Raw genomic sequence first — 23,985 nt, forward strand, 5'->3', positions numbered from 1 at the left:
TAAAAAATTAATAGGCAAAAATTGGAACGCGACTTTCAGTATCCTTCTGTGCATATCACACACAATATAAGATCAGACTAGCATTACTTTACAGTTGTCTTCAGTTTCCCTAAGCGTTCATTTAAAGGTTGATTCTGCAAGTCTTCAAAGAACTGAATCACATTGAAACCTCTGCAAAAGACTGGCCTTACACCCAGCAGATTGGATCTCCTGAAAGTTTTCCTTAAATAGACAGTGTGCCTGGGCACTTCTCTGCACAGCCTCTACCATGCTGTCTCAGGCACATCTGGTTGATTCGCCTGCTGACCCTCAGAGACATGGTATCCGCACTGGAACTGAGCAGGGGTCCTAGCTCCACCTCCTTGATAATTGGCAGGGATTCATTAATGGCAGAGTCAGGTATCTAAGGTTCAATTTAGCCCTTCTTGGATCAGTGCTAGAAGGTATGGCAGGGCCAAGGAACCCCTTCTCCTGTCAATAAGATCTTATTTCCCCAAGCCCATTGATATTGCTGAGGATTCCTCAGTCATAAAGAACACTCGGGTTTTGGTCCAGGATATTAGTTTAGATTAGGAGTAGCAAATGTGCTCCCCTGCAGAAGGTTTAAGGCTACAGCTCCCTTCATTCCTCACCATGCTGGCTGATGCTGATGGGAGCTGAAGTGTGACGACATCTGGAGGGCACCAGGTTGGCAACCCTGCTCTGGAGGATGAGGCTTATAAAATGTGTATGGATTTCTTGTATTGCAGGGTGTGTTTTTTGTAGTCAATGATTATTTATTCACCTACCCACCCCACCTATCTTTAGCTCTAGTGATTTTAAGTTTGCACCTTTTCCTAACACACATGTAGTTGGAAAGGGGGAAGCTTTTTCAGGAAGCTGGTGCAACTGAAGCCTTAAAATGGTGGCCAACTTTGCATAAGCACATCAAAGGCAGAACATCTTGAATATTCTGTGAGCTGAGTATTAATACTTTTGTGATTTAAAATGTTGATGTGCAGATTAACTACAGGGTTAGACACTTTAGAAACGTCAAGCTCCTTAATAATCCTCTATTGGCAAATTTATTCAATGCAAAAAAATAGTATGTTAATGCAACACTGAGGCTAAAAATTTAAACCTGCAAATGGAAGAGAACTCAAAGTTAAGGTTTCTATGGCAACCATAACAGGAACTCTTAATATATGCAATATGCTATGGGTTTAATTACCCCCTTTATTGATCAGCTTTATATAAGAACTCTGAATTATTAAATTCATTAACCAATGTTTAATTACTCCAAACATGCTGTTCATACTATTATATTTAAATTTCCTTGACACATGGTTCTGTAGGTCTTTGTTCATTATTACCAGTCTTGTGTTTTTTTAAAATCTGCCTTATGCCAAAAAGCTTTAATGAATGATTTGTAATTTTAATCCTTATATGGACACAAACTCTGTATCTTGAGTTATAAGCTTTAGTTAAGACAGCACAGCAGGTGTTATAGCTATTGCAAGCAGTAGCCAAAAGTGGAAGCTGCAACAAAATGTAGCAGTGTGGAATGTTCTTGTTTAGTGTGCCTGACAGCCATACTCTATGCCATCTTCCACCCAAAACTTGCTCAGCATTCTGTGGCCTAAGCACCCTTTGTAGGTTGCAGTGGCGTAGCGTGGGGGGTGCAGGGGGGGCCGGCCACACCAGGTGCAACATCTGGGGGGGGCGCTCGCACTCGCAGCTCTCTGCCCCTACCTGGCTCACTCACTCTCTCTCACTGCTGTGCTGGCTGTGCGAATCCGAGCCGAGCCGCCGGGTCGCCGCCCACTGTGGAGGGGGTGGGTGCCAGGCGTGCGGTGCGGAGAGAGAGAGAGGGACTATCTGGGGGAGGGACAGTGCAGCGGCCGCCCAGCGCAGCGCTGAGCGTGGGAGAGAACCACACCAGACCAGACCAGGCAGCAGCAAGAAGAAGCTGGCAGCGGCGGCAGGTTAGGGGTTAGGGGGTGCAAATTACTTGCCTTGCCCCGGGTGCTGACAACCCACGCTACGCCACTGGTAGGTTGTATGAGGAGAAGGTTCCCCCTTAAATATTTGTGGCATTTCTGAAAATCCTGAGGTTTCACTGAGCCTGTTGATACCACCCTCTTTTGTGTAGATGGTGCCATTTTGGCTACATAAACATTGGCACCCATGCATGAATATCAGAAATGGAGGGAATAAAAAGTAATAGATCCACTGTTATTCCTAGAGTAACAACCATTTATTAAAGCCAGGCCTGGAACCAGGGGTCAGTACCATTGTAATATTAATGGGCAGTTGCTGAAAGCCAAAGCTCTCAGGAAGCTTCGCCACCTAATACGTCACAATCCCATAATGTCTGTTAGGGCCACCTGAGTGCAGCATGTATCTTGGTGCTGCAGCACCAGTGGCTTTGGTTGGTGACTTGCCATCATTCCCTGGGAGAAATTAAATTCAGTTTGCATTTTAAAGGGAACATACTGTATTTTTCCGCGTATAAGATGCTCCCATGTATAAGACACCCCCCTATTTGGGGGGACTCCAAATTAAGAAAACACCCCTTAGTACTACCCGTGTATAAGACGAGCCCCGATTTTAAACCATTTTTTTGGTAAAAAACCCAAGTCTTATACATGGAAAAATACGTTACATAATTTACACTTTCTGTAAAAAATCAAGAACTGAAACACAACCATCATTTGATATTTGGACAAACATACAAACTTTCACGTGAGGTAAATGCCTACAAAGAGTATACTAAACCACTTTATATAAAAAGTGTGCCCCAGCAGTTGTGCATTATAATGAATTCAGCTTATACAATGTTTTTCCTTGATTCTACTATTTTCTAAAATAAGGTTTTCAGAGCACTGGGGGATGAGAACTATCTAAAAGCTTAGAATTAATGAAAAATGAAACTGAGATATGTCCTTCCGTGAACCTAGCAGAAAACACCAAGTCTATGGGAGGTTTCCACCCCTTAAAACATAGTTAACAAAAGCATAGCTGGGACCAGAGATTAGCTATAGTTCTTGAACTACAGGAATACACCCACAGTCTGAGATTCTTACAAACACCATTCCAATTCTGTATTATTTTCATCACAATTTGTATGTTGTGCGCCTAGAGAGTATAGCTGTGCCTTTGGCAAAATAAAATCTAACCACTACTATGTATGTCTACTCAAAAGTCTAATTGATTTCAACTTACACAGGGGTTTACATTCTGGGGATCACGCCTAAAGCCAAAATCACATATAGTCAAAACTCATTGGGTAAGTCTAGCAGTGGGAGACGATGTCATCTGGAGATGATATAATTGATGAATGTACAAAAATGCTCAGTGTGGAATTTGGATGTGGATTTGATATCCCGCTTTATCACTACCCTAAGGAGTCTCAAAGCGGCTAACATTCTCCTTTGCCTTCCTCTCCCACAACAAACACTCTGTGAGGTGAGTGGGGCTGAGAGACTTCAAAGAAGTGTGACTAGCCCAAGGTCACCCAGCACTGAAACATTTATCACTTGCTGCAGCAGGGGTTCTGGGGAATCCACTGCAACTTCTTACACTATTAGTCCAAATGATACGTCAGAATGACCCACAACACAGAAGATGATTCCAAACAGAGCCTAAAACTAGAAAGGAGGAAGAAGAAGCTGCAAAGTTTAAGAGGACTGCTGCTAAGTGCTTGACAAAGTGGCTTCATTTTGGGGAGGGAAGGGAATGGAAACTAAGTTCTGGAAGGTCTGAAGAAGGGAACTTGCCTTGCACACATGGGCTTTCTGTGGGATTTAGAACCCTGTGTAATCAGGGTTCTAAATTACTTACATGAAGAATCTATAGCCCTACCTGCCCTGTACATTTAAAGCAGCATCCTAGGACTTTAAACAGTCTTGGCTTCCCGCAAAGAATCTTGAGAAGTATTGTTCTGGGTGTTGAGAGCTGTTAGGAGACTGCTATTCCCCTCACAGAGCTATCTCAGAGTTCCCTGGGAAGAAAGATTAACTGCTAAACTACTCTGCACTTTATGTTCTTTGAACACCTGAGTATTTGGGCATTAAAGCTTTTACTGTTGCTATTTTTGAGTGGGAGTCAATCCCATATTGGCGAATTCAGGATGTGCAGTTACAGTTGGTTGGGAATTCTTGTGACACAAACTCGCTTCCCCAAAAGACTGGACTTTTGTGATAAGGAAAGGGATGAAAAATGCACTGGAAAGTGTGGGGTAACACTTGCTTTGTCACAACGTCATCTAGCCTCCCCTCAAACAAATCCGGATGCATGCTCAATAAGCAGGTGATTTGCAAGAGCCCTTGAAATCTCCCCCCCAATCAGGAACCTGGATTGCACAGGTTTCTCTTCCTCCAGCTGTTCATTCTCAGTGCACAGTGAGGAAACAAAGTGAGCTGGTAATGCAGTAGGAGATCTCACGTGGCCAGATTGCCTTTCCTCTCTGCATGCTGTAAAGGGAAAGCCCTGAAATGCCTCACACAGATTATTTTAACTCTTGTCAAAATCAAACCTACTAAAACCATGAATTATCATAGAATTTGTTACCGCTTCTACAGCAGGAAAGGGCTGGTGTATCAAATGCTTTCTTAGCCACAGCTCTGCCCTCTGCAATATAATGACAGACTTTGTATCCATTGCCATTTACAGTGTAATCAAATGGGCTGTGTCACATTTTTTTGTATGAAATAAGATCTGAGTTAGAAAGATCACGAACTCTTTGTCTTTACTGCTATCTTTTGCTTTCTGGTAGACACACTGCTGCCTAATCACAAAAATCCTAGATTTCTGACTTGTTTACTATGTGGAAGCAGTCACTTCTGCACCCCAGAAGAGCAGCAAATGGCTTAAAAATAAACCAGCAAGTTCCTTCTCCAGACAATAGATGTAGCACTCTAACTTTATTTCTGTCTAATTAGCTAGCTCTGATTCCTAAATGTGAATCATCAGCTAAAACCACTGAAAGGCAGGAGTAGACTAGTTTCTTACAAAATAAATAGTCAGAATTGTACCTACATCTTTCCCCTTGAAACTTGGAGCATACAACAAATTGAGACTTGTTATTTTTTCTTCTTTAATTGGAAATCCAAGGATTATGGCTCATCCAGAACAATTGTTTTTCCTGTTCCCTTGCAGACACTCGTGCAGGGAAGGGAGCTGAAGCACCATATATTTATTTCAAATCTTCCTTTAAAATGCTTGAACAAAACACTGTGGTTTTAAAAGCACTCGAAGGAAATGGTCAAATTGCCCAAATGGGTTTCCAGGCCTGCTGGATGCTGATGATGGAGATGTTCACACACCACTACTCTTCGCAAGCACCATCGCACATTGAATAGCCTTGCTATTTATAATGGGCAACTAAAAGGCATATTGACTGAAATGCATATCACCATCCTCCTCTTTGCAGCACATGTGAATAAATGCATGAATGCCTCCCTGTTGTGACGCTGCAACCTTGTTTGCAGTGTCTTCTACAGTTAAGTCAACCAAACAGCAAAATAAATGTGGGTGGTAAGGAGCAACAAATATTGAATGAATTTTGCCAAGAGCAAAGATGAAAAGGTCAACATCGTCTGTACGGCAAGCTCTATCAAATAATTGGTAAAAGTCCAGCCATGTCAATATGTGTCATCTGGTATTTTGAAGTTGATCCATGATGATGATTGCAATTTCTTGAATACATAATACTTATCCATTAGAGGTCTGGAGTGTTGTTTTATAAACATTTCACATAATGTGTGTTGATTAGGCTGCGCAGCAATCAGTTTTGGAAGGTTCATAAATTCTATTGAAATGGGACCATTACAATGTACAAAACTTCAAAAATGCAACATTTGCATGGCTATTGCTAACAATATGTGGATTCTTTTGTAGCGCTTGAAGTGTTTTCCAGACATGAATCCATTAGTGGAGCCTGGTGCCAAGACTCCTGATGCACACAATATATTCCCAGCTCCTGAAGGCTCTAAAAAATAACCAAGTGAACTAAAGTATGCCATTTGAATATGAAATGGGCCAAAGCAAATTAAAATATTGTCATAAACTGGTGCTTCTGTGAGTTATATTTGCAATGCAGGTTTTGCAATGGCTAGATAATAACGAACAACAGCAACATTTTCTCCACATTCCTCTGCTACAATCTACCAGAGTTTCAGAGTTTTTGAATTATATCAAGGGCAGTTTTAGATTTTCAGTGTACCCCATCACCTACATAAGTAGTTCATCCATGCATTCCAGCTTCGATCTATGGGTGTCCTAGTGACGTGAGAGCACAACATTATGCGAAGAAAATCAATTCCATATAAGCCTTTTATGTTTTGAAATGGTTATGCTGATAAATTAATGCATGTGAAGGCTTTCAATGTACGTCTGTAACTCTGAGCTTGGATGTCATTATGGTAGTCCATACATTCTGATACATTTTTTAAAGTTTGCTTGCAAAGTCATATCCTAAATTCAATTTTGGATTCTTTTTGAAAGACTTGCATCTGAATCACCTTTGAATAAAAGTTTCACTACTCAAAGCTCATTGGGCAATAAGTAGTCTCTATGCATCTTTAAGAATTCCTTCCCCTTTGGTTCCTGCATTTGGTGCATCTCCTTATTCCTCCCATTGGATCAACAATTTCTTTATCATTTACATTCTGACTAAAAGGATTTTACCATTGGGCATTAAAATTTTGCAAAAAAAGATTTATCATATACCCCGTAATTTTAATAGTTGTATATAGTTTGATGTAAAGACACAAAGTAGCACAAACCTGTGATTGCTGCTGGAAGAAAGTCTGCTCCCTGCTGCAAGACCCATTTCCACCTGGCCTAGGGGACGGGGCCCAGATTCACCCTGATCAGCTAAAAGGCTCCTGGGAGGCTGGAGGGACATTGTTGGAACAACTCTTGGGTAGGGGTAACTGGCTAAAATGTTTTAAACTGTTCTAATTTTGGATCCTCCATTTCATTTTTGTCAGATTGGTGTTGGTTAAATGTTTAGTTGGGGTTGGTGGTTAATTTGAGTATAACTGTAAATTGTTTATTGTTGCTATTATTATTGTTATTGGTTTTTATTGATGTATTGGTTGGTTTGTTGTTTGTATAGGATATCTTGTTTTTTAGTGTTTGATGTTTTGTTGTGTTTTATATGTTGTAAGCAGCCCAGAGTGGCTGGGGAAACCCAGCCAGATGGGCGGGATATAAATTAAATTTATATAATTAATTTACTTAATTTTTTTTTTAAATAGTCAAAGGTTTTTAAAAAGGTGTTTTGGTTTTTGTATACTTGAATAACATTTTTTTAAAATGTAACCAAGCTTTTCAAAAAACGTCTTTAAGTGTTTATCAGTCATCCAAACAGTGTTGCAGTCAGTTGTCTGGATTATTGGGAACTGGAAGGTTTACTGATTAATATTTCTGGAACTTAATGGACTAGGTAGTTACTTTAAATAGAGAGAGAGAGAGAGAACGAGAACTGAACATCTGTGACACAGCAGCTAGGCCTCCACAGGTTCTTTTGTGCTACATCTCAGGTTACAAATTAGTGTTTAAATTCTAGTTCTGTGCTTTATTTCAAGCACTATGTATAATTTTGCGTTCCATCATCAGGAATGCTTTAGTAACCAGGGGTTACTGTTTAAATGCCCAGCACCAGGCAAATGTTCTGGCCAATAAATCATGTCAAATACCCACTAGATCCTGTAGTGTGCTTACTAAATTTTGACCAAGGCAAACCTTTGTATGTAATGTCCATATTCTACATATATTAACTGCTGCAAGGCTACTTTAGGGAAGAGCATGGAAAGATGCTAATAAACTAACTAAGCAATTACATACACACACACATTTTAATAAATAAATTGTATATCACCACCATAAAATATCAAGACAGTGTACAGGTGTATGAAAACATACAAAATCATTCACAGCAATACAAAGCAGTAATTAAAATGGCTACTGAATATAATTTTTAAACTACTGCATAGACTTGTCAGCATAAAAAGTCTCCGAGACACTATTAATTAAATATTTATACTGATTAAATATACTTATACACATATGTATATGTCATTTATAATAAATAAATAAGGAACAATAAATGTACCACCCAACTTTTGGACTAACAACTTCCTTACTAACAGACAGTGGTGAAGCTGCATGCTCCACTACCAGGGGCAGAGAGCAGACAGGGGTGTGGCTGGTGCCCCTGGGGGGGGTGGCGCCCGGCCACCGCAATGGCACCCTATTGGAATAGTGGTGGCGGGGGCAGTCTGCTCCCTCTGTACCCCTGTTCCTCTGCCAGTGCTAAGAGAGCAATTCTAACGACTGTGCTCAGGAGTTGTTTTTTTAAATGTAGATAATGGCACTGGTAGCTAGTGGTTATCTTACGCTTTCCAATGCAATTTTCTGTTGCTTTTCATATGGGAGCTTTAGCAGCTTGCTATGTGAAGGGATAATTGCAGTAGGAAGTGTGGGACAGCCAATTTTTGTGTGAATAAATAGCCCATATGGACATGTCCTTTAAGGAAGGGAAGCAAAAGGTGGTTTTGCTGTCAGCTTCATCTTGCTGTCAAGGTGGAGTCAATACTGTACAGTCATGGGGAAAGATAAGATATGGTTGCCTCAAAGCTGTAAAATGAGCTCCCTGCCAAAGTACATATATGTCTATCATTCTTACTTTTTAAGGCAGAGAAGTTGCATATCTGTGACACTTTCAAGGGCTTTGAGGAACCTGCTGGTGATGTAGTACTACAGTTTTATTGACTTTTTTCCTTTAGAGAGTGTTTAGGATTTGCTTTTGATATTTTATGTTAATTGTACATTTTATATTATTACACTTTATTAATCACCTTCTAAACCACTGTCACAAGTTGATTTACACATAAAATAAAAACGGTTAAAATACACAAATATGACAAATGCATTTAAAACAAGATTAGAACCCTAACAAGTGGACACTTGTGGGAAAGACCCATTCCTTTGTGGTGAGCTGCCTTCTACAAATATGTTAAAACAAAAAATAATACTGGACAACTAGATCCACATAACTTTAGCTCCTAGCATCACTGGAGGACTTTCAAAAGCAGTTTCTGTTCTGTGGCAATGAGGGTCTCCTGTTCAAAGAGAAAAACAAATTCTGGCAACCCGGAAGGAAAATCTACAGATCCTATTGGAGTTATAGAGCAGTAAGAGTAGGAGTTTTTGCTGACATGGGGTGGGGGATTAACCTGCAGAGGCTAGATGGGAGATAAACTAAGTCTGTGTAGTTTATTAAACTAATATAGAATAAAACAGAATATTGTTGTACTGGTCATAGACCATATCAAAAAAAGAATAAAATAGAATATATTTAAAGTGCATATGAAAGTAAAATATATTTAAAACTCCAGATAAAATATACATTAAACAGATTTTTTAAAAACTAAGAATTCATCATTTAAAAAATAAAATAAGCATAGCGATATATGTCAAAATGAATTTATATTCTGAAAACTCACTAGTCTCCACTACAGTTTTGGGAAATGGTTTCCAAACATTTCTTTTCCTGAGGCTTGAGGCCTATACTTTCCAGTTACATACTGATTAGTAGCTTGTAACAAGAGCTTAATTTTTCTTTCACGCTCCAATAGTCCACATTTTTTATTAAGGGCTTTAAATAGTGTTAGGTAAAACCTTTCTGCTATTCTATTTTCTTGGGATACGATAGTTTTCATATTGATGCTGCTAATGTTTTGCTCTTTCTGACCCATACTTGAAGAAAGGGCAACTGTGTCAACTCTTGTTTCTGTACCTTACATTTCCAAGTGAATTCCATACTCCTGTCATAAATTTGAACATTTTAAAATGAGAAATTACCCAAAGCTAGAGCCTATCTTCACCCATTTGAATTTTGTACCAATAATTACACTTCCTAATATGTATTAAGTCAGAGACTGCCTCACCTTTGAGCTGAAAATCAGTATATCAATAAACCATAGAGATAACAACATACTTCCTTCACAGTTTCAAAGTAAATGACATTAAATACCAATTAATACATGTTTCTACATGCACTTGTGTTACTAGTATTAGAATACCTCTCTGGGAAGTTCACTATTATTGCTTGAGGCGATAGGTGTCGATGTGAGGCCAATGTACTTGTTGAAACTTTGAATGGATGCATGGAAATTAAAGCATCCAATTAAACAATGTAGTTAATTCAAACTGTTTTCAAATTAGAAAGCTTGTTACCCATTTAATTTTCTTTGTTGTTTCCTTTATACTCCTTTAAACAGTGGCAGCGAAAGCAAGTCTATAAATAGCAGCATGTATGTTTCCCGTGAGACGTTTTGGTTTTTATTAGCTAATCAGAACTTGAGGTAGATTTGAGTTAACTAATGGATCAGATGTGGGGAAATCTACCTCTTCCCACTTTGGCTGATGGCCTTTACAAGGCAAATGTATAATTTTCTCTGCCTCATTTGGAATGTGCTGTTCTTAAACAAGTCTGAAACAAGGTGCTTTTGTAAACTATTATTTCTTTACTCTGCTTCTGGAATTAGAAGGTTCTAGAGGTTTCCATGGGGACGGCAGCTGAGACCGTTGAGAGATTTGAAGAGTCAGCACAAGAACATCACAAGAGTAAACGACAGGGCTATGTGTGTAAAGACCACCAAAGACGTCTCAATATGAGCAAAGAATGAATGCGGTAAAAAGGAACCACAAGCAAGTGAATAAAAAGAAAAAAGGCTAAAGAATGACAAACTGAAAGGAAGCAAAAACTCCAGGTCATTGACATGCAGGTAGGAAGAGCTGAATTGCATTTATTTCCTTCCTTTGACTAAAAATTACAGTTTTACTCTTCTATCATGTTACAGAATACTATGTTTCAATTTCTTTTCATTCATCTGTGTAAATTCTTGGCTGTATATTTGTGCGCAAACAATTGGCATTACAGGATTCCAATATAGAAATGTTTTCCTATCTATATATAGCATTACATGAACTCTTGTGGAACAGTACTAGCAGCTTATTTTAATTCTGCTTACAAATTCTTCCAGATCCAGCAGTAACAATTATATAAAAGATTTTGAGGCTGCTCAGTCACAAGTGTCTCTAAGCAGGGTCAGTGTGTCCTGTTTTGACACTTGAGGCAAAATGGGAAGTGCCGCCTGCCCTGCTGCAACCCCCGTGGAAGCATCCCTTAGCTAGGTTGTACAGCGGCAGCAAGTTCTGCTGAGATCTCACAAGATCTCACAAACATCTTGCAGAAATTTGGTGCTTGCTTCTCCACAGGTGGCGACAGGGCAGGTGGGGCTCCTGCAGGAATGCTGCCTTGGGGGCGTCCACTGCCTGAGACAGCTGCTATATCCCACCTGTCTCTAAGTGGTGTACATAATAAAATTATTGATAAAACACAACTAAATTCCGCAAACTGCTAAAAAAAATGTATTAACAAAAACACATAAAATCAGTAAAACTTTTAATGCAAACAGATAACTAAGTTATATGTCTGTTGATACATGAAAAGTGGGTTTCTAGTGGTTTTCTATTCAGTTCCCTGGTTCTGCCCCTGGTGTCTAGATAGGAACTGGGAAATATTTCTGTCTGACACCTGGCAAGCAGCTGCTGGTTAGCATTCACAATTCTGCCCAAGAGGAACTGATTTGTTGGTTGATGACTTGGTAGAAACAGCTTCCTGTTTCCAGCAAGAGGTAGATCGATTCTCTTTAGCAATTCACAGCATTGGCTTCTTTCTAATTTTTAAATGTTTTTTGCCATCATACTTTCTAATTTAAGCTATAATCTAATTTAAGATGTAATCATACAAGCCATCTTTTATTTGAAAATACGTTTATTATATGCAATCATAGAAGTCATATTTAACACAAAACCAAAAAACCCAAAGATGCGTAAAATTCTACTAAAAATATTTTACAGTGCAATCTAGTCGTTGCCCACTTCATCCTTAGACTATGGGCAGTATAATATTCTATTTATCTTAAGTATTTATGAGTTGCTCTTTGAGTAAAAATCTCCAAAGCAACATATAAACAACATCAAAGAGGACGTGACCCTTTTAGCATTGTGCTAGCTGCCTGCCTGGTTTGCAATTCAAATTGCAACGCTGACTCCCAGCATCAGAGTCTGGATTTGACTTGCTTCAGGGCGTATCTGCTACTTTCACGGCATGTTTTCAGTCTTTAGGTGGAAAACGAAGAGTCAGAACTTCTCTTTCTAGACAAGCAATTTTTTTGAGGGTAACTATGGGGGGTGGGTGGTTAGACGACGCACCAGGGGCAAGCCAAGATCCTGGAGGTGGGTCGCAGCAGCCCAGCCTATCCATTCCTCTCTTCGCACTCGCGCGCGCCCCTATTCCATTCCCTATTATAGAAGCGCTTCCGGCGGCGTGGACCAACCTGACATCATCCCCCGCACCCCGGTGACGTCAGCGCCGGGCGCAGTGTGTGACGGCGATGCGTAGGGGAGCGTGGTGACGTGCCCTATTTAAAGGTCCCCGAGTAGAGGATGGAGGCAGAATAAGCAGGTGCTGCCGCGCGGAGGGTTCGTGGTTGCGGAGTAGCCGAGAGAAGACATTGCACCGCGCAGCCCCGCAGGGAAAGAGCTGGGCCCGAGTGGAGGGGCAGACCCCGTGCCTAGCCCGGGCTGCTTACACGCCGCTGCAGCCGCAGCCCTTCCACCCGCTTTTTTAATTGTATTTTTTTGGGGTTGGGTGACTGCGGGCGCCGGTGGGAGGGACGGAGCCAAGGGAGAGCGGGGCGCCCGTCTCTTCTCTGGCGCCTCCAGCTCTGAGCGCCGCCCTCCCGGCTCTCCCCCCTCACGCTCCCAGCCTGTCCTGCGCGGGAAACCGGCAGAGGGAGAGAGTGAGGGAGCAACCGACTGAGGCGGAGGCGTGTGCGAGGGCGGGGAGAGGAGGAGGAGGTGTGAGGCGGGAGGATGTGAGCGGGCGGCGCGGAGAGGCTTTTGCGGGCAGGGAAGAGCCTGAGCGGCCGGGCACGGATTGACCCTGCGATTGGAGAGCCCCGCGCCTTGCCTGCCTGCCCGTCGGGGAAACGGTGCCTGAGGTGTTGTAGGGGCAAGCGCCCTCCTCCTCCTCCTCTCGCTGTCGCCGCAGCAGCCCGCGCTGTGGCCCCGCTGCTGCAGAGAGGGGCGCGAGGGGGCTCTGCTGCTATCGACGCGGTTACCGCCACCGCCACTCCTCCTCCTCCTCTTTCTCCTCCCGCCTCGCTGCTGCTGCTGCTGCTGTGAATGATTGATCTGCCAGCTCCGAGCCGGAGGAAGATGCTCCCCCGCTGCAGAAACAGGCGTGCCTGAAGGGGGACCCGCCACATCTCCCCTTTAGCCCCCCACGTCTTCATCATCCCGCCCTTGCAAGGGATGCGCGGCCGGTGCACTGCCTCAGCCGCCGTTTTACCGGAGCCCGATGTCAGCGCCGGCGAAACGGCTTCTTCCTCCGCCGCCGCCTCCCGCTGCTGCTGCTGCCGCCGTCGCCGCTGCTGCTGCTTGGGAAAATGAAGCGACACCCCCCAATCTGCTGCTGCTGCTGCTGCCGGCGGGGGTGTTAGAAGGAAGGGCGGCGCGGAGCGCTGCGCACACCGCAAGCCCCCCAATCCCGCTCTGCACCTGAGACGGACGGCGATCCGGGGCTCTCGCCGCCGCTCCGGGGCATTTCTATTAACTGCCGACGGCATAAGCGCTGCTGTGGGGTTTCTAATCCCCCCCCCCACCTCCTCCCTGCAGAAGGAGAGTTGGCTTGGTGCTGCTGCTTCTACCTCCTGTCCGCCGCCTCCTGGCAGGGAGCTGGAGCTGCCCCTGGACCCCGTGGTGCAGGGGGTGCGGAGGAGACTGGCTCCGGGAGGCTATGGGGGAGAGTCCCCTCGGGCCGACTCCCTAGCCAGACTCCCTGTCTTCTCTACATAAGGGTTTCTTCCCCCTTCCCCGGCCACGCTCCCACATGCCTGTAGACTCTAGCGTTTGAAATTCTGCTGAGAAGGATTATAGGGCCCCGTGGATTTCGTGGAAACACCTGGGATCTACTACAGGAACAGGCAGAAAACCAGACCGAGGAGGAGTGTCAGCACTGCTAACTAGCTGGGGTCCAGTTGCCGCGTTGTAAAAGTGCAAGGCAAATCCATTTAGGAATTGGTCTGCTTAAACGACTCCCATAGCACGTCTCCATTGGTCATCATGGGGTAAGGATTTCATACCGAATCTAGGAGTTGTAAAGGAGGGAAGTGGGTGTCTTTAACATGTCCAGTTTCCATGAAGTATGGAATGCTTGCCTTTTAAAGGTAGGCCACGTCATTTCCACTATTATCTGTAAGAGAGGCACTGTCATAGGTAACTATGTTGGAATTTAAATCGGCACTAAGACTGCCTTCCATAATAGCTTAGTAAATATCTTGGTTAGCAGCACTGAGAAATGTCACAACGGCAATGAAACCAGAGACTTATTTATTCAGCTTTGAATATGGATAACGTTAAATATTACTGGAATGCTTCAGCCATAAAACAGGAAACATTTGTTGCTCTTGTTTTGTCAGCCAGGTCTGACACTTAATCAGCGATCCTGTTTTCCATAAGTACTAGAAAGATAATGGAAAGAGGAATAATATACACTCTTTTCCTGCAAGCAGTTAACACTCTGAGAAAATCCTCTTTAGTCGAAATATTTTAAAATGCTGGGGATTTTTTTTTAGCCCTGCTGGTTGCTTTCAAAAGTGAGGAAAATGGCTCCTTAAGCAGCTTGTGGGTTGGGTGAATGGCTATTCCAAAGTAGTTTGAACACTACTGTACTACCTTTTTGTTGATGGTGCCAACCACCAGTACAGCTGTGAGAGTTTTTGAAAGTGCCACTTAATTCATACAGTATACATATATGTATTTTTGCAGTTGTGGAATCTGTATTGGCTGGAATGTGAATGGAGGTTGTTGTTTTTTTAAAAAAAGATGATATTCTGCTTTCTATGCTTGGTTAATAATATTCTTATTTTACACATTCCCCTCTCCTACCCCAAAGAATCTAAGGATCATGTGATAGCTCAGCTGGTAGAGCATGAGACTCTTAATCTCAGGGTGGTGGGTTTGAGCCCCACGTTGGGCAAAAAAATTCCTGCATTGCAGGGGTTGGACTAGATGATCCTTGTGGTCCCTTCTAACTCCACAATTCTATGATTCTATGTGTGAAATGAACTGTAATATAGATGCTTCTTATGTATCAAGATAATGTGTGGTTAGTTTACATAGTAAAGTGCATGTCATGGTTAACTAGTGAAAGGCAACAAATAGTACTGTTATGGTTTCTGGTTTCTGTTCTCCTATGACTTACGGGGTCTGTAGGGCTCAGTCATTAACTAATTGTCCTGGATGGTTTCTTCAAGAAGGCAAAGGAGGGGCCAGCACCTGAAACCCCACGCCCTGTAAAGTGCCCTGAATTCAAGTTCTGTTGCTGCAAATATAACTTGCAGCACCTCTATTTTTGTCTTCAAGTTGGCAGCTCTGGAGACCAGGCAATATCTTGGGCTAGGGAGATGTGGTCCAAGTTCCTCATTGTCAAGTATACATAATGAGCTTGCAAGCCATGCTAGACCTTTCTTTAGTTGATTGAACCCAGCGAAAGGATTCATCTGCATGTGTAATATTTTGTGTGCAGGTCTAAGCTAATCATAATTTAATGTTCTCTTCAGTAGATTCCTGTGTGCTGTGGATTTTCAGTGAGCGTAATTGCTAGGAAGCCAAAGACCTTAGTAGAGTAGATGAACACCTCTCTTCTGTTTCCTCTTAGAGTCACTGTGTGTTGCCTTGTTTCTCTCCTTTCTTGTTCTGCTTAAACCAGCCAGGGGCATCTCAATGGAAGAAAGGCATGCAGAAAGAAGCTGCTGGTTTTCAGTTCACAAACTCCCTCCCTAAATTGTATTTTTATCTATGGGAGAGAGATGGAGAGGATAGGGAAGAGAGTAACAAGGGCTAAGCACCTACCCACCCACATAGGCATTGGGTTTTTAAAAAAGTAAGAAGAAATAACTATAAAATATTGCTTAATCTATAACTTGAGATTTAGTGTATCTTGATTGCACCAAGTAGTAGAATGCCAACTTTCCATCTTCAATCTTTTCTGAAGCCTGAGATTGCATGCTTAGGTTTTCTTTGCTTGCTGGGACAATCAGTCTTGCCTGTAGATTTCCATGGCTTTTCCACTTCATGGGATTTTGTGGCTCTCCTTTCTCTCTCGCTTTTGGTCTGCTTGGATCTGAGCTTCAGTATTGCCATTGAATGGTTTGTGTTTTATTTTAGAAAACCTGCTTCTGGCCTTGAAGAACCTAATCTATTACATCCTAAATCTAAAGGCCCGAATCTATGTTGCATGCAAAAAGGCCTGATGACCCCATGTAACATGGCTCTTCTTGGGACAACAAAAAGATTCTAGTGTTCACTTACATGCTTTTTTGTGTAACATTTAAATGCTGCCAGCATAGTTATTAGAATGTGGATTCCAGTGAAATCAGTGAGATATTTACAACCTACTGCATGTTTTGTACTGAAGAACAAAGCACAGAAAATCTGAGGCATTAAAAATTATTCCCATTTGCCAAAGGACCTTGAAGCTTTACAGATACTCTTTAGGAAGTTGTTAGTTGGTTGGATACACCTAGAAGCAAACATTTGCATCTACATGCAGGGAATATAGCTCCCTGATCTTAAGTTTTCTTAAAACTGCCCATTCCAAAATGCCTCTGTGTAGCATTCAGGTCATTTGTTTTCTGTCTGCTACTTGCCTTACCCACCCATGTGAAAAGCTTTCCCCTCATATTCTGTAGATTTGCCAAATACTTCCCCAACCTGGTTCACTTCAGACTTTGTTGGACTCCAGCTCTCTCATAACTCCAAACAGCATGGCCAGTTGTCTGGGATAATGGAAGTATTTACTGGAAAGGTGGGCCAGACTATTTTTGGGGAGTGTGTTTTGACATCTCAAATCCTTGTCAGATGTTTTTCCTCTTTTGTCATTCTGTCCATACATATCCATAAATTAACTGAAACTACTTGATCATTCCACATCACGTGGTCCAACTTTTTTACCTCATGTCATCCAATGTTCTTAATATTTTGTACACTTGTTGAATGATCAGAACTAAGTTTAACAACAAAATAAATATCAAACAACATTATGACACTGCTGGAACTGTTTAACTGATGCCCAGATAACATCCTTCCTATCTTGTTCTTATTTTCAACAAATGAGGAGTACAGAAAAGAAGAAAAGCTCCTAAAATGACACTTTGAAAGAGTGAAAGTGATCAAGGGGGAACACAAGGATTTCATTGCTACATCCAGTCCAACAGAAATTGTGACCAAGGTGTACTCCTTTAGCAATGAGAGGGAGAAGTTTGACATTGAAGGAGGTACAAAATCTCTGGATATGGCTGAGATAACTGGGTATGCGACCTGTGAATACAAGCAAACATGGTTGTTGACCCATGTGCTGTTGGTGGACTATAAAAGTGAAGAAGCAACTGTGACCTCCTTATACATTTTCCCCATAATTTTGTTTGATATGCATTTTATCTACTCTTATGCAAAAGCTATAATGAGCAGGCTTGATCATCTAGAGAATCTTCCATAGACTGTATGTATAAAAAGCCCAATACAAATGGAAGCAGATATCCACAACAAGTTGTGTGTTGAATTTTGCCTAAGCCTTTTTGGCACCTGGCTGCATTCCCATCAGTCATTGGGTTACTCTAATTTTGACTCAGGTATATATGATAGCCAGCTGCTACAGACATAACACTGCTGGCTAACATTTCATGTTTCTACAGAGTATATTAATGAAAGCTCTAAAATCATGTTACCAAAAAGGCCAGACTATATGTGATGGTAGCTCCTACTTGAGTTTAAAACCCCGAACTGCTCCAATTGCATATTTGTTGTTGTTTTTAAGTATTTATAGGCTACTTTTTGAGGTAGGGGAGCCTGAGATAGGGGTGTGGCTTAAGTGTGTATTAGTGTGGGGCACTGAACTCTGTACTTTCCTTCCTGCAGCATCTCTTCCTCAAGTACTGTTTTCCTTGGCTAGATGTCTGTACCAGAAATGACAATACTCAGTTGGACAAAATGTGCTTGGAATTAGGGACTGTTTTGGCCCCTTTTTCCTCTTAAAACACACCCCTCTTTTCTATGTGATTGTGATTATTTTTAAACACAAGGAGAGCTATCATCACTACCATGGCCCTTTCTTCTTACAAGGTGATGATAAAGATGCGCAGCCAAGCGCATGGTTTGCCTGCATATGTTTGTGACATTGTTACTGCTTCCGTCTTTGCCCACATTGAGTTAGCATGTGAAAAATGACAATCTGACCTATGGTTTATTAAATGTAACCCGTAACTTACTAGGAGGCATCTCCATTGACATGTACTTAAATCACAGATGTAGTGACAAAAAATGCAACTATTTATTGCCTTAGAAACAGAATGATGTTGAAGACTGGCAAATTATTGCAGTTTTAAATCTCTTATTTTCATAGATTCCTGAAAAATTCTTAGTTGCAGACCTAGACTAGATAGTTATAATTAAGTACTGGCATGTACAGAAAAAGGACTTGTTTTCTTCAAAAGCAAACATGAGCAGCATGGTTTGGCATCTGAAATTCTTCTAACTGTTGTCAGATGTTTGTCTCTCTTGTTGTTCCAGTCATACATAGTATTAAATTATCTGAAACTTCAGTTATCTAGGTGGCATTCTATGAGTGCATAATCCTTTGTAAATAGCACTCCCGTTTACTTGAACCTCTTTTCTGAAATATCTGCCCTGTCCCAAAGGCAAGTAGTCCCCACCTTTCCCCATGCAGCTTAAAGTGTAAAGTCTGGCAGAGAGAAAATGAAAGAAGGAAGGAGTGCTCAGAGAGGCAAGGACAGGGGCAGGTGGGTGTTTGCAAATGCAGCGGTGGGAGTTGGGGATGGAAATTGAGGACTAAGCAGTGGCTTCATTAAAGGGGGATTTGGCAAGGAGGTGGCACCACATAGGTGTTCTGGGGTGGAATTCCAGACCCAAGAGGCAATGTGGCAGAGTGAGTAGTACTAGAGTTTACTGTGGAGATCCTTGTTCAAATTCCTTCTTGGGCCTAAAGGCTACTTCATGATCCTGAGTCACCCATTCTCTATTTCTCAGGGCTGCTTTGAGGGAGGAAATGGTGTAAGTTGTATGTACAACACGCTTTGTGTTGATTGTATTGACAAACAGTAATATGGAGTAAGGTGTCATCGGGATCTTAGGGTGAAGGGCAAGCAATAAATAATTAAATGATGGTGATACCCAGCTCTAATTGTAACATATGAATCAGGAAATGCCATGAAAGCCCTGGTTTGATGCCTGGACTCTGTGGTGGGCTGTTGAGGGCCAATAAACTGACTCTTAACCATGACAGCTGTCCAGGCAATTAGTCAGTTGCCTGCTTTGGAAACAGTGGGCTCCCCTCATAGAGCAGGCTTGTAGTCAGGGAATGTTCCTTGATCCATCTTTGTCACTAGAGGTCCAGCTGACCTCAGTGGCTAAAAGCGCCTTTTACCAGCTTTGGCTGGTTAGACAGCTGCTGACATTTCTGAACTGGATGGCCTAACCATTGTCATCCATACACTGGTAAGCTCCAGGCTGGATTACTGAACTGTGCTGTATGTAGGACTGCCTTTGACGTTTGTTCAGAGGCTGCAGCTAGTGTTAAATGTGGCAGCTCAACTTTTCCCCAGAGCAGGGTATCACCACCATGTTACACCACTGCTGAAAGAATTGCACTGTCTGCCAAGTAGCCACCAGACTACGTTCAAAGTGATAGTTTTGGTATGTAAAACCCTATACAGCTTGGACCAGGATACCTGAAAGATTGTCTCGCTGCTCATATATTAAGTCAATTATTGTGCTTTGCAGGAGAGGGCCTCCTTACAGATGCATCTTATAAGGAGATCTGTTCTGTACAATAAAGGCATCTGGCCTTTAGTGTTGTGGCACCTACCCTTTGGAATTCCCTCCTGTTAAATATTAGACAGGCACCATCTCTGGTGCCTTTTCAGCGCTTACTGAAAACCTTCTTCCAATAACCTTTTAAGTAGTGATCTTTCCTAGTTTGCATCTGTATTGGAGATGCGTTAGATGTGCCATCGTTTGTGTGTTTGCCTCCCTGGGTTCCTTTGGGAGAGAGGACAGGATATAAATTTAATTAATATTAATATTATTAACAACAACAGAGAAGAAATGGTGGTTCAGAAGAACAGAACAACAAAGGCAGTTGAGACTGGCAGGGAAGATTACATTGTATCAGTTTTAGATTATTTCAGATTACAGTGGTACCTTGGTTTTTGAACGTCTCCGTTGATGAACATTTTGGTTTTTGAACACTAAACCCGAAAGTAAATGTTTCAGTTTTCGAACATGCCTGGGAAGTCGAACATGCCATGTGGCTTCCACTGAGTGTGAGATCCTGAGGCCTAGCTGTAGGCTATTGAATTTTCAGTTTTCAAACGTTTCAGAACTCGGAACAGTCTTCTGGAATGGATTACGTTCGAAAACCGAGGTACCACTGTATGATTATCCTTGGAATGGAAGCATGGGAGACCATTGTAGAGTTCATTATATGATTTTAAAATCTTTCAGAAGAATTTTGTCATATTCATTTGTTGCATTTAAACCACACAAACAAAAATATTTGCAATCTCAAGTACCCTTGTGGACTGGACCAGGCGTCCATCTAGTACAGCATTCTGCTTCCCACAGTGACGAATCGTATGCCTCTACAATGATGGCCTGAAGAGAATAGCCCTCGCCAGGTGATTCCACATAGGCATTATGGCCAATAGCTATGGTTGGAACAATTCTTCATCAACTTATGGTCATAATCACATTTTGTTATTATGTGTGGTATAAAGCAGGGGTGGAGAAACATTTTGGTTGGATGGCCAGATGTTTATTTCCCACACCCCTGGCAGGCCAAATTTGGCAGGTAGGCAGGGCAGCCCACCTGTTGTAATACTAAGTCAACCACTCTGTGGTTTGTTTCCCTGTCCGGTTAAGAGAAGCGCTCAATAATCTTATGTAAGTGGATAGAGGATTTCAGGCAGCATACATTGTTCACCAAAATAAAATCATAGCAATTATCCTAGCTTCATGGCTAAGTGAGGTTTTGAACCCAGGTTTCCCAGGCCCCTAGCCCAGCAGTCTTACTACTGAACCTGTACACTGCAGTAACTCTATAAATCACAGTATAATAGACATCTGCCCCGCCCCCTTGCAGCGCCAAAATTGATGTGTGCATCAGCGATCATGGACATGGCAATTGCACACAAGGGGGTCGGGTGCCTGTATAAGCAAATGTCCACCTTTTCTCACAACCATTTCAGCAAAAGAGAAAGCTGGGTTCTTCCATTAATTTTCTCAAGAATTTCTAAAGTAAAAGCAAAGGGTTTACAAAAAAGACACACACCCCACCTCACTCAATGTGCCTGGACAAAATCCTTCCTCTCTTTCTCACATGCAAGCATATTGAAGGAGGGAGGGAAGCAATAAATGAAACTGTGCACACTCAAAGAAGCAAACAACTTGGGTCTATTGCAGAAACCTCCCCATTGGATTTCACCTTCAGGGGCTTAGAGAGATTAAATTTTGTTTAAATTTTGCCTCCAGGGTGGTTTCTGAGAAAGAGAAACCTCCCTTGCTTTCTCTATGCTTGGGTTGCTGTTTTTAACTGTTTTAACTGTTTCCTTCCCTTGGAGACAGCGGGATCTACTGCTAATGATTTTTATGACAGGCTAAGCAGAAAAGGCGGACAGAATCATCTCAGTCGCTGGAAATGTATTGATATTATTGTGAGTGACAGGTCAAAGACTGGACCATGGCGCTGGAGGTTTGGAGAGGGGTTCAGAATCTTGGCAGAGCTATGCCCCACTTTGCACATAAGACAAACCATCCCTGGTTTAATATAATGTCAGAAAACTCTGCTGTTATGAGCTCCTTGGAGGCAGAACAGTTAGCATTGAGAAAGTGCTCTAAGCTGCCCTGAGCCCATGCAATAGAGTGGGATATTTAATATAGTGGCCTCCTCTGCTAGGTGGCTGAGACACAGCCATTCACTTCAGTTTTACTTGCTGTTAACAGTGCCTCTAAATCCCCTGTTCTATGTTACTAAAACTGGTAAGAGATTGTGCTGGTGATGGAGAGGCAGGCCCTTAAGTGTAGACAATCTGCTCCATCATGTTCTTCATGGTATTGGTGCTCTCGCAGAGAACACCATCACACCTGCTGCTACTCTGCCGGTTGAAGATTAGAATTAAGGTTCCACTAGTAGAACAAAGGGACAGATTTTGTGTCAATTCAGGAACCCTTTCGCTTCGCTGCCTCTCCCTAATGCTTCAGAAGCATATGGGTTAAGTCTGACACACTTTTGACTTGAAGAGTCATGCCTGGGAAGAGGCATGAAATGCCATTACCATTGCTACTGTGAAATTTTAGAGTGGATGTTTAGTGAATTTGATGTTAATCATTATGTGCTATTAAAGATGCCACACTCTGGCATCATAAAAGTTACTGTCTAAATAGATCTATGCAGATAGAAAATGGAAGAAGACACTGTTGAAGTAATGAAGACTACATCTGCTAGCAGTGTCATGGGAGCTGTGCACCTCTCTAGCAGAGGCAATATTTGTGTGCTTCCTCCTGGGCACACAGCAGAGTTGCTTTGTGTTGCTGATGCACAACCCGGTCACATGATTCAGTTGATAGAGCAGTTGCTTTGCACTTGAAGCTGTGTCAGTTGCCAGGTTATCTCATGTCACAGCAATCCTGATTTACGATGTACTGAGTACTTACAAACCTTCCTGCATTATTCTCCTGCCTGAGAGCAGAAGCATGGAAGAGGTAGTCATAGTCTTGGAGTTGTTGAACACAGACCATGTCCTGGAATCTTCTGTTTGATAGAATACGGTACTGCCAGATTGTCAGGCCTTTTGCACAGAGATGCTGTACATGAACTATATACAAATTGCTCTTGGCAGCAAGGTCATGCAGAGCCAGTTCACATGATTAAACTGACATGTTGATATGTCTTGAATTCACCTTGTAGTGAATAAATTGTAATTTCTTATTGTTATTCATGTCCTACCACTTAAAGATGTCTTTTGCATGGTAACATAGATGATGAGTTGTGTACTGAATGTGCAGTAAAACAGTTGCACAATTTATTGCAAAGTACCAAATTGTATCAAACTAATTTAGTGTCCAGGTTTTGACATGTGGTCCCAAGTCAAACTGTATTATGGTTGCCGTAGGGAACCTGCTCTTTCCTTTTTAAACAGTGTGGAAGATTCTTTCACATGAAATGTCTATACTCAGTTGTTGCTATCAACTTGTAGAGCTTTGCGGGGGGGAGGGAGCACAATTAATGTGTTCCTGCTGTAGTAGGTTATCTAGAATACTGATAGGAGACTGTTGTCTAGAATACAACACCCAGATGACACATTGTCATTAGAAAGCATTCCAGACCCTCAATCTCCCAGAACCCAGCAAGCCTTAAAAGTAGGAGAGCAAAGAGCTTGAAGACAGAGGGCATGTAGCAGCACCCGTAGAGGAGATGATGAGAATGATGAATGTGGAAGAGACAGGGAGGGGTGGAGATTTATTTGGGACAACACCATTATCCAAGAGGCTGGGTTCTATAGCCTCTCTCTGTAAAGATTGAAATAAAAATGGAGGGTAAGAAACTTTTCCTTGTCTTTATACTTTTCTGGGCAAACAGCCAGGAGCTGCTGACAGAATCCTGACACCCTAGTGGGAGCCAGCACAAGTCCAGCTAGTGTAACAGGGTTGCCCCATCACATTTCCCCGTGGCCCCGGAACAGTGCATGAGTGGGAGAAGATGGCAGATCATCTGTCATAGTTTGACATTTAATTCCTCCCTTTTCTCACTTGCATGACCAAGACTTAGCTCTGATAATGTCCTTTGGC

General features: G+C 42.2%; 1 protein-coding gene across 5 annotated transcripts in view; it reads left to right on the forward strand.

Moving 5' to 3' along the window:
• The first annotated feature begins 8,302 nt into the window (after window positions 1–8,302).
• Window positions 8,303–23,985, forward strand: part of HOMER1 (homer scaffold protein 1) — a 73,908-nt gene continuing 58,225 nt past the window's right edge. Inside the window, exon 1 of one of the 5 annotated variants that reach the window (XM_083576239.1) lies at window positions 8,303–10,778. Coding sequence is in view for 1 of the 5 variants with exons in the window: in XM_083576238.1 (XP_083432364.1) it covers window positions 14,185–14,189 (5 nt within the window). In the remaining 4 variants the exon portion in view is untranslated. Of the gene's footprint in view, window positions 10,779–12,410; window positions 12,524–12,631; window positions 14,190–14,215; window positions 14,289–23,985 lie in introns of those variants that run through there. The other 4 variants (XM_083576241.1, XM_083576238.1, XM_083576240.1 and 1 more) reach the window with 4 other exon arrangements.

This window comes from Podarcis filfolensis (genome assembly GCF_964270895.1).
Source record: "Podarcis filfolensis genome assembly, chromosome: 11".
NCBI classification, from domain to species: Eukaryota; Metazoa; Chordata; class Lepidosauria; order Squamata; family Lacertidae; genus Podarcis; species Podarcis filfolensis.